We start from the raw sequence: 12,435 nt of genomic DNA on the forward strand, positions 1-12,435 counted from the left end.
AAACTGAGACTATTCTTCATGAACCCATGTTTTATTTTCTTTCAATGTTGGCCATCACAGACCTCATCTTGTCAACCTCTACTCTTCCTAAGATGTTGGGTATCTTCTGGTTCAATTGTCATGAGATCAGTTTCCATGCCTGCCTCACACAGATGTTTTTCATCCATGCTTTCTCTGGGGTGGAGTCAAGGCTTCTTGTGGCCATGGCATTGGACCGGTATGTGGCAATCTGCAATCCTCTGAGACATTCATCTATTCTTACAAATTCTACAGTGGCTCAAGTTGGCATAGTGGCACTTCTGCGTGGGTTAGTGCTAATGACACCACATCCCTTCCTGGTAAAGAGGTGGCCATATTGCCGGACCAATGTGGTCCCCCATACATACTGCGAGCATATGGCTGTGGTGAAGTTGGCTTGTGCAGACACTTCCATCAGCAGTCTTTATAGTTTGGCGGTCATTATCTTAATTGTTGGGACTGATGTGATGTGCATCTCTCTGTCCTATGTGCAGATTCTCCGTACCATATTCAGTCTCCCTTCTCAAGATGCTAGGTTGAAGACACTTAGCACTTGTGGGTCCCACATTTGTGTCATCCTCACTTTCTACATCCCTGCTCTTTTCTCCTTCCTCACCCATCATTTTAGTAAGCATATACCATACCATACCCACATTCTGCTGGCCAACATGTACTTGTTGGTGCCCCCTATGCTGAACCCTATCATCTACGGAGTAAGAACCAAACAGATCCGAGAATGTGTTCTACAATTATTCAAGACTAAATTCAGCTGAGACTTTTGGGTGGATCCTTATTTTCTATTTATTCCTACCCTCCTATAATTACTTATATAAATTTGTTGGATTCTATGATTAGTAAGACCAGGAATTAGAATCTTAATTCTTCTACTTAAGTACTACTGCAAGTGGAAGTTACATACAATTTACCCAACCTATCTTAGCATGTGCAAAACAGACACAATAATACCTATCCCATAAGTTAATTATTACAAAGTGTTTAGCACTGTTTCTCACACACTTAAGCACTCAGTAAAGGTAGGATTATTTCAGCAGCATTTCTTCTCTATGCATGTGTTAACTTACTGTCTTTATGAAACACATTTATTAGTATTAAGATCAAACAAATAGGAAGGTATTTATGAGTGTGTAGCTTTTAGTTGAAGGATTTGAACATAAATAATTCAGAGGGCAATCAATCAGAGTTTGGTTGATTTGTACTATAATTATAGCCATAGCGAAAACTAGTGAGAAATGGGAAGAAGGGAAACATGGCAAGTCATCTGGTTTTCATTTGCAACTAATGATGAGGGTATAGTGTAGGGACTCCTCTAAGCATAAATATGGACACTGAAGGGAACCATTCACACTGCTGGTGCAAACACTACATATCTTTCAAGTATATGAAACTCCAGAAGATTCAGAATTTGTTGTTCTTGAAGGATGTGAGTAGATGAATGTATTTGCTTTTATCTATCCATGCAATAAATATTTAGTAAGCATTTATTATGTACCACAGACTTGTCAAGACTTAAAATATGTCATCAGATAAAACAAGCAAATTTATTTCCCTTAGTATAGCTTACAACTAATAAAGAGAAGTTATAAATAACAGTAGATAATGTAATTTTATTATTCCATACCTTTTCTAGCATTAACTAATGCTGTAAATCTATCTAATCAAATATTTAGCCACATCCTATCTAATTGTGATTTTTCTCTACTTATTCTATTGGGTACTTAAAGAAGAATCTTGAATCTTCAAAATATATTTGCTTTCCATTTTATCAATTTTATTTCCTCTAATTTAAAGCCTTGCAAATAAGCAAATGTGCATTTCATTTGGTTATGGCTTTTTGGAGAACTATTTTTTATTTGTATATCTATCTTTGTCTTATGTTAATATAGACATTTCAGTTTCATTTTAAACACTCTTTCCAGATAACGTGTTTTCCATCTTCTCTCTAAATATACACCACATTTTCAGTTTCTATTCATCCCTTGATGAATATTTAGGTTGTTTCTGTATCTTGATGATTGTGAATGATGCTGTGATGAACATAGGAATGCAGGTACCTATTCAAAATATCAATTTTAATTCCTTTGGACAAATACTCAGGGCAGATTACTGAATAACATCATAGTTCTATTTTATTCTTTTTTTTATTTTTCAAGAAACTTCTATACTGTTTTTAATAATGGTTGTACCAATTTATTATACCTGCCAACAGTGTATCAGGGCTCCCTTTTCTCCACATCCTTACCAACATTTATCTGTTTAAAAAAATAATTGCCATACTAACATGTATAAAGTGATACCTCAGTGTGGTTTTGATTTTCATTTTCCTAATGATTAGTGATGTTGAGTTCTTTTCTATTTACCTGTTGTCCTTTCTATGTCTACTTTGAATAAGTGTCTCTTTAGTTATTTTGTTCAATTTTATTTGGGTATGTCTTCTATTTTTTCATTTAATTATTTACTATTGAGTTGAATGATTACCTTATATATTTTGAATATTGACTTTGTTTTGTTTAGCCAGGTAATTAATTTGGTTAGATTCAGAGCACAAATTTTATGTCTCTTTTTGTCATGGTTTAGGATCTTTTGAGTCTTCTCCAAGTTTGTGCCAGTCAGTGTGAGATTTGGAGATGCTATACATTGTAGTTCAGTTCTCAATATCTTTGTTATGTTTTGTTGGTTTATGCACAGCTCAAGAGTAAACCCATGGCTTATACCAGGTCATAGAAAGAATTCAGGAATCCATTCTTCCTGATTTTCCCCATACCTTCTTGTTAGCAGGGACCACCTCTCACATCACCATGACCACATAAAGTTTCTGTCAGAATTCTAGCTGCATGTATCACCATGGTATCTGAAGTTTCATGTCTGGATGCTGTCATTGGTGAGGGGCCAATAGGAAAAAAAGAAAGAAAGAGAGAGAGAGGGAGAGAAAGAAAGAGAAAAAGGGAGACAGAGAGACTGAGGGAGGGAATTTGTGCACATTTTCCAAATTTATGTTATCTTTTTGTTTTTATCTATCTCCTTTCCTTTCTCCTCACTTCTCTGTCCTCCCCTCTCTCCCCGTCCCTTTCCTTCCCTTCCCTTCTTTCCTTCCTTCTCTTATTACTTTTTCAAAATAAACTGGCCATACGGAGAAAATGGTGTTTACATTGCTCATTCTGATCTATGACTGGGACATTGCTTTCAACCAGGTCCAGTAGCTAAATAAAGAAAAAACAGGAGGATCATCCTATGGCTCCCAGTTCTCAGAGACCTTTCTCCTAGTCTTTTTGCCAGAAAATGTTGTGATGTATCTTCCACTTTTTGTTATCTGCACAACCTGATGTATCTCTACTGGGTGCTTGTCTACTAATAAAAGGAAAGAAGATAGGAGAAAAAAAAAATTTAGAATCTTCACAATGCAAGTCACTTCTTCAATTTTTGACTACCTGCTGCATAATGCCTAATTTACTAATTTTATAGACTCCTTGGGTAGATTAATATATGTTTGTTTATTTAATTTTGTACATATTTTATTTTCAATGAACAGGAGAGATTGATGGTAGGGAATTCATTGCATCTTGGTCAGACTGGAATATATTCTTAATATACATAAAGTTTTAAGTATACATACAATGTTGTGTCTGGAGACAAATGCTACAGGGAGAAATAAAGCAAAAGGGGTTGTATATGTGATAAAAGGTACATTTATTTACAAGGCTGTTAAAGAAAGTATAATTTTGCACATGGTTTGTGAAAAAAGATTGGAAGACAACAAGGGGTTTAACAGGACAACTTTCTGATAAAGAAGTATTTTAAGCAAAGGGAATACCAAGACAAAAAACACTAAATTTGGCATTGTCTAAGAAATATGAAAGAAATGGAAAGTCAACATTTGAGAAGATATAAATGAGATAATAGAAGGGGAAAATGTTGAAAGATATTTCAGAGACCTAGTCCATGTAGAACATCCAGGTAACTTTAATGTCTTTGGCTTATATTTTGAGTAATAATAGGTGATATTGTGTGACTCCGAGTTAAAAAAATTCTTTACAACAAATTAAATACTTTTTTTTTTTTTTTTTTGTAGAGACAGAGTCTCACTTTTTATGGCCCTCGGTAGAGTGCCGTGGCCTCACACAGCTCACAGCAACCTCCAACTCCTGGGCTTAAGCGATTCTCTTGCCTCAGCCTCCCGAGTAGCTGGGACTACAGGCGCCCGCCACAACGCCCGGCTATTTTTTTTTTTGGTTGCAGTTTGGCCAGGGCTGGGTTTGAGCCCGCCACCCTCGGTATATGGGGCCAGCGCCTTACCGACTGAGCCACAGGTGCCGCCCTCAAATTAAATACTTTTAAAGTGTGAAGTGTAATAAGTTTTGTTATATATATCCACCTGTCAAACTATTGACCATAGATAGTAAACATATACTTTAGCTCCTCAAATTTATTCATATACATTAGAAATATGAGTACCTATCTATCACCCTTCACTGTAACCCATCTTCATTTCTCCAGCAACAACTGCTCAATGACTATTTTTATTTTTAGAATCTGTATGCATATATATGTATAATTCTAAAGTATGCCTCTTTTTTTCTGCTTTATTTCATGAAACATAATTATTTTGAGATTCACCCATATTGTTTTGTGTGACATCAGTTTATTTTCCTATAATGCTGAATGGTATTATATAATAGAAATATGCTTCTGTTTGTCAATCAAGTCATAATTGATACATATTTGAGTTGTTTTAAGTTGGTGATATGATGAATGAAGTAGCTAAATAATTGAGTACAAGATTTTGTGTGGATATAGGGTTTCATTATTCATGAGTACTATGTAAATATACATAGGCATGAAATAGCTTTGTCATAAGCAAATATAAATTTAGATTTAGAAAACCATCATTTTCTTTTCCAGAATAGCTTTTCCAACAGCATTTTCTTTTCCAACAGCAAAAAATGTCAGCAGCCACGGCTCCACATCTTGAACACTACCTGTTATAGTCAGTCCTCTAAAATCTGGACAACATAATAATGTTTGTTATATGCCATTGAGGTTATAATTTATATTCCCTGATAACTAATGGTGTTTACCATATGTTCTTGTGCTTATTTACAATGCATATATTGGTTGAAGTAGTTGTCAAACTATTTTGCCCACTTTTATTGGATTCTTGCTGTTTTTTCAATTTAATTTTAAAACTTCTTTATGTATACTGAATGTCAGTAATTTTCAGACATTTGACTTGTGAATATTTTAATGTCTTGAGGTCTGTGTTTTCATTCCCTTGATAGTACTTAGAAGAGCTCTGAATTTTTACAAAATGTGTTCATTAATTTTTAAAATATTTTTATTGATATTCTAATATAATTTTTATAGAAATTTTATAATTTTAATTTTGCATTTAATTTTTGAACCAGTTTTGCTTTATGTTTTATGGTATGTAAGGTATGAATTGAGGTACATATTTTTTAATATAGTGCTCCAGTCATTCCCAAAGTAACAGTTGTACGCTGAATTACCATAAAAGCTTGTTGAAAATACCATATGACCATTGTACATTTCTAGTTATATATGTCTTCCATTGCTTTATGGCATGCTTTTTAGTTTTCTTTATGCTGGTCTCTATTTTGTGGTAAAGTGTGTTCCAATTTTATATATTAAGCATTTTAAATATTTCTATTTTGCTTCTAATATAATGCCAATAATATAATAAATATGACTGTGTAATGATTTGTATTCTATAAACTTAAACTCAGGAATTAGTTCTGGTAATTTTTGGTAGATTTCATTAGATTTTGTACATAGAAAAAACACGCTATCTGTAAATAAAGTTTAATTCTTTCTTTACAATATCAATGAGTTTGTTTTCTTTGTACTTGCTATAAGCATTGGCTAAAACTGCTGGTATAATTTTACATAGATGTGACACAAACAGACAGCCTTGCATTTTTCCTGACATTAGAGAGAAACATTTAGCCTTTTATCTTTAAGAATAAAGAAAGCTATCAGTTCTCAATAGGCATCCCCTACCTAATTGAGGAATTTTTCCTCTCTTTTTAGTTTTATGGCATTTTATCAGGAATTGATAATGAATTGTACCAAATTCATTTTGTGCATCTTTGTATACAAAGTGTGGTAAAATACTACGATTGATTTCAAAATGCAAAAATTTTCCTTTTGTTTGTAAGATAAATGCTTTTTGGCCATGATATATAATTATATTATGTTACATTATTTTATATTATATTTTCTTTCTTTTTTTTATTAAATCATAGCTGTGTACATTAACATGATCATGGGGCACCATAGACTTGGTTCATAGACCGTTCACATTATTTTATATTATATTTTCATAAATGTTAGTCATTTTTAGAACTTAGTTTAAGAAGAAATCTGATATTTAATTTTATTTTAATATAATGCCTTTCTTTGGCTTGGGTATTATTGTGGAAATGACAACAGGGAATGAGTTTGCCTCTTTGAGAGGTAGAATTGAGAGATAGATAACATGCAGATGGTAATAGCTCTCTGCATGAAATGAAGAATTATTACCTGGATAGAAGTAGTATTGGAGAACAAATAGGTAACTAAAGTACAGAATTACAAAATATTGAATCATAAGTCAAACACTGAAGATTTCCATGTCATCAGAATCTTCCTTTTTATCAAACTTCTTCATAATTTTACTAGTCACATGTAGAACATCATTGTCCCTACATTTTCAAGAATCTCATTATGTCTTTAATGAGGCTCCACGATCTTCTTTCACCCTCAATAAGAGAAACAATTTAATCTATGGATAGTCAAGTGGAAACCACATAAAAGAATCACTTAGTGACCATTAGGAGAACATAATAATGGCTTAGCAGATGTCTGAGTGCCCATTTATCTAGTGTCAATTTTGAGCAGCCTGCATGCCATACAAGCTGAAGGACAGCTGGGAATAATTTATCAACTTCTAAACACATCTGAGTCACTCTTTCTTTACAAATACTCTCATAACTCGGTCTCGAATTTGTTTTGTCCTGACCCCATAAATGACTGGATTTAAGCAAGGAGGAACCACCACATACAGATTGGCAAGGAGGATATGAATATAGCGAGGAACATTTCTACCAAACCTGTGAGTCATAAAGGAGAAAAATGCTGGTGTGTAGAAGGCTAAGATAACACACACGTGTGAACCACATGTGCTAAGTGCTTTGAGCCTGGCATCCCTGGAAGGAAGGTGGAAAACAGCCCGTAGGATCTGAACATAAGAGAGAGCAATGAGGATTAAATCAAAGATCAGGGCAGCAATGGTAAATAAGCCATAGATGATGTTGACTCTTATGCTAGCACAGGCAAGACGAGCGATTCCCATGTGTTCACAGTAGGTATGAGGAATAATGTAGTGACCACAAAAGGGCAATCTTTTGAGAAGAGGGCAGAAAGGGATGACAAGGAGGACTGGCCTCCCCACTACAACAGAGGCCATCATGGCTACCACTTTGTTGGTGAGGATAGTGGTGTACCTCAGGGGATAACAGATGGCAACAAAGCGGTCAATTGCCATGGCCAGGAGTACGACGGATTCCATGCCAGTGTAGGTGTGGATAAAGAACATCTGGATGAGGCAACCTTCAAAGCTCATCTCTCTAAGGTTGAGCCAGAATATTGCCAGCATCTTGGGGATGGTAGAAGTGGAAAGCCCTAAATCAATAAAAGAGAGAAGAGCAAGAAAGTAGAACATGGGTTGATGAAGACTCTGCTCAGTCTTGATAACAAACAGTATTGTGAAATTCCCCACAAGGGCTATCAGATAAACGACAAAGAAAGGGAAGGCAATCCAGACGTGGAAAGCTTCCAAGCCTGGGACACCCAGCAGAAGGAAGGCAGAGGGATATGAGGACGTGTCATTGACAGAGGACATCCTGCTGAGGTCTCTTGGAAGTTACTCTACTGTCTTCTTCAGTATTTCTGGGGAGACACAAGGGAATATGTGGTGGTTGGATGTCACGATATATAATAGCATGCTAATTCACATTTTAAAAACATAATGGAAATGGATTGGGGGTAATTAACTGTCAGAGACATTCAGATTATTGATTATCCTATTTAATTTCCCATTAGAGTCATGGAAGTTAGAAACAGTCTTTCTGATGATAGTGTGATGTAGTGATTCACGATCATCTTTAGCTCATGCTTTTGTAAAATTCTCATCTATATATACTAGCGTCAACTGAAAACACTTACAGTAACCAGAAAATGTTTTTCCAACCCACAAGATCTAGCACTTTTGTAACATTTTTAAAATTAACATGGTTACTGAGTTAAACACATAGTTAAGGGAAAAATCCCCAAAAATGTTTTTTAATAGTGTGAGGAAATGAAATAAGAAGAAATTATGCTCGTAAAGAAGACATCCACTTATGAGGCCCATCCATCTTTTATAGTCTCTGTTCATTAGGCATTATTTTTCTCCTGATTTGCTTTAGTAAAACTGTGTTTATACCTTTTAATGAAACCTCATTTATGTTTTGGTTGATGGTGATTATCAGTATTTTTCTACATTAAAAATTGTAAAGTTGCATAAATGATGCATAAAATGATGTGTAAAACATATGATAATTTTAGTAGAGGAAGAAGAAGCATTTAATCAAATTTAGCATCTACGTGTGGTATTTAAAGGTGAAAACGTTAAGAAAACTAGGAAAAAAGAAAACCTTTATATTTTATAAAAGCAAAATGGAAAACCAACAGTTAATATACAGAATAGTGAAAAATTGAAAAATTTCCCCCATCTAATTGCAAATTAGGCTAGAATGTCAACTAATATCAATTCTATTTAATATTTCACTGGATATTCTCACAAGATCAATGTTTCAGGAAAAAAATAATAGATATGAAAATTGGAATTAAGGGAAACTTTCCTATCCATAAATACCACACACTTTTAGGTAAAAATGAAAGAATTTAGAACCAAACAGTAGGCTTATCATTTACTCAGGTATAAGAATCAATACTTTTCTATTATTACTGGCAAACAATTAAATTAAAAATTTAAATTATTTTTATTTATAATTCCACTGGCAATGTCACCAAAATATGAATTACTAGGCAGCAGAGAATTTAAAAGAGAGAAATTAAAAACAATTAAAAAATACACCATCATGTCCATGGTTTGGAATATTTAAATATGTTAAGATGCTAATTCTTTCATGATCGACAAACAAATTTTTGAATTTTGAAAAGCTTTAAAAAAGTTAGTGTTATTCTGAAATAATAATAAGAATGTCGTAAATTCATTAGAAAAAGAGTAACAAAATAAGAATCTTGCATTAAAGGACTTCAAACTTATCATGAAATAGGAATAATCAAGGCAGTGTGATACTTGCACAGTGACAAACAAATACTTAAATATAAAGAGCAGAAAAAGACCCACTTTAGTGCCCAATTTAATTATAAAGAAAACAATATAATAAATCAATGAAGACAGAGTCTATAAAAGCAGAGATACTAGTGCCACCTAATATACTTCAGTAAACAAACAAACAAACAAAAAAAAAAAAACCCATGAGCCTTGATTCCATCTTCATAATTTATACAAAATGTGAATTACATTTCTAAGTTAGGTCTAAATTTTTAGAAACTTCAAGCTATAACATCAATAGAATAAACAAAAAATAATATATATATGACTCCAAGGAAAGTAACTTCTTTTATAAAACATTACTTATAAAAACAATACCTATAAAAAGATACCCTGTTACGTATCATCAAATTTAGAAAGGAATAATTAAGAAGCTAAATAAAGAAGACACAGCCTCATAGTAAATGTCCACATTCTTTATTTCAAAAAAAGAATATGTGCCAAGAACATACGAAGTCAGACAATTAGTTTGAGAGCTCATCCTAGAAAAAGTGCTATATAGCTTATTGTTGAACATCATTGTGTTTACCTTTGAAGTACTTCCCTTGGAAAGCTATGCATTGATGCCAGAGCCTAGTCCATACTTCAAGGCAATTTTGGAACTCTTTTGCTAGAATGGCCATCAGAGCTGTCATTGTGCCATGGTATTACAATTAAGTTCATGAACTTATCATAGAAAAAGTGCTTTAAAAGATGGACAAGGTATTGGCATCAGTGCATAGCTTCCCATGGGGAGTATTTCAAAGGTGAGTACAGTGATATTCCACAATGAGGTATGCAGTAATTTTCCTAGGATGAGTTTATGAATTTAATTGTTTGACCTCATGTAAATGCACTTATAACTTAAAGTTAAGAAAAATAAGCAAGGGGAAGAGAAGAACAGAGATCGACACAGACACTTGGCAAAGAAAAAATAGACAAATAAATTAAAACTCTTAAAATCATTAGGCATTGGGAATGGTACATTTCCAATAAAATGGCTAAAATTATCTATGTGGCAATACCAAATTTTAGAAAGAATATAGAGCAATAAGTTCTACTACATTAGTAGTAAACATGGAAAATAAAATTTGGGTTATAAATTATATTTCTCACAAATTTATTAATAGAGCATCATTAACCATTTCACACTATTGAATGATACCAATCATTACACACTATTGAACACCTAGATTCTTGCTCTGTGTTCACACAAGCCTTGTACAAGAGTAATGAGAGCAACTTTATTCATAATTGCCTCAAAGTAGCAACAACACAAATACTCATCAGCTAGTTAATCAATAGATCAATCTTAGAAATTTTATATGATGAAATTCTATTTGGCAAAAAAGATGACTTGATTTCTTGCACATATGATGGTACAAATTAATTTAAAATCCTTATGCTGTCACTGCTTACTCTTTGGCTAAGATCAAGTGTAAAATCATTATGCTTAGCCAATGATCACTACCAGTTATAAAAGTGTACTTGTTATATTATTTCATTTGCACGAAGCTCTGGAATGCACATACAAAATAAATGCTGAAAATATCAAGTCGGCTTTTGAAATGGAACAGGAATTGATTGGGAAGAAACACAAGAGGATACTACAAGGTGATTGGAAAATTTTATATATTTATACTACCATAACTTATACTACTACTTATGAAGATTCAGCTATAGCTATATCTTGTAAGCTCCAATTTGATTTTTCAGGTAAAATTCATGTATTTCAAAAGTGCAACAATCATCTCTACACTTGTAACAAATATCTGCACATTTAGATACACATAAATTTTATCTTTAAAAATCAAATTCAGGCCAGGCATTTTGGCTCACACCTGTAATCCTAGCATTCTGGGAGGTGAAGGTGGGAGGATTGCTTGAGCTGAGGAGGTTGATCCAGCCTGAGGAAGAGGGAGACCTCGTCTTTACTAGAAATAGAAAAATTAGCCAGGTGTGGTGGCCATGCCTATAGTTCCAGCTACTGGGCAAGGCTGAGTTGTGAGAATAGCTTGAGTGCCGGACTTGATGTTGCAGTGATTTATGATGATGCTACTATACTCCAGCTGGAACCAGAGATGTTGGCGTGGATGTGGAGGAAAGGGCACACTTCTACACTGCTGACGGGAATGCACACTAATACGTTCCTTCTGGAAGGATGTTTGAAGAATACTTAGAGATCTAAAAATAGACCTGCCATTTGATCTTATAATTCCTTTACTGGGTTTATATCCAGAAGACCAAAAATCATAATATAACAAAGACATCTGTACCAGAATGTTTATTGCAGCCCAATTCATAATTACTAAATCATGGAACAAGCCCAAGTGCCCATCGACCCACGAATGGACTAGTAAATCATGGTACATGTATACCATGGAATATTATGCAGCCTTAAAGAAAGATGGAGACTTTACCTCTTTCATGTTTACATGGAGGAGCTGGAACATATTCTTCTTAGCAAAGTATCTCAGGATTGGAAGATGAAGTATCCAATGTACTCAGCCCTACTATGAAGCTAAATTGAAGCTTTCACATGAAGGCTATAACCCAACTATAGCACAAGACTATGAGGAAAGGGCCAAGGAAGGAAAAGGGAGAGGGGAGGTTAGGGTGGAGGGAGGGTAATGGGTGGGGCCACAACTATGGTGCATCTTAGAATGGGTAAGGAGAAACTTACTAAAGGCAGAATACAAATGTCTGCATACAATAACTTAGAAAACGCCATGAAGGCTACGTTAAACAGTTTGATGAGAATATTTCAGATTGTATATGAAAGCAGCACATTGCACCCCTTGATTGCACTAATGTACACAGCTATGATTTAACAATAAAAAAAATTGGGAAAATAGCAGAACCTTTACAATTTTTGAAATGAGGTGACAGGAGTATTAGCTTCACAGTATTATTATGCCCCAATAAAACATCTCAAATGCATGCTTCAAAGCATTCAATTAAATTCCATATTATTACTTTGTTATTAGAAATAAAAGCTAATATCAGGAATCCAGAGGCATAAT

General features: G+C 34.0%; 1 protein-coding gene across 1 annotated transcript; it reads right to left on the reverse strand.

Annotated features, from left to right (window-relative positions):
• Positions 1-6,994: 6,994 nt before the first annotated feature.
• Positions 6,995-7,933, reverse strand: LOC128565749 (olfactory receptor 52E4-like). The gene has a single exon (XM_053562459.1). The coding sequence runs from the start codon at positions 7,931-7,933 to the stop codon at positions 6,995-6,997; it is 939 nt and encodes a 312-aa protein (XP_053418434.1).
• Between the last annotated feature and the right edge of the window lie 4,502 nt (positions 7,934-12,435).

This window comes from Nycticebus coucang, chromosome 14 (assembly GCF_027406575.1).
Source record: "Nycticebus coucang isolate mNycCou1 chromosome 14, mNycCou1.pri, whole genome shotgun sequence".
Taxonomy (NCBI): Eukaryota; Metazoa; Chordata; class Mammalia; order Primates; family Lorisidae; genus Nycticebus; species Nycticebus coucang.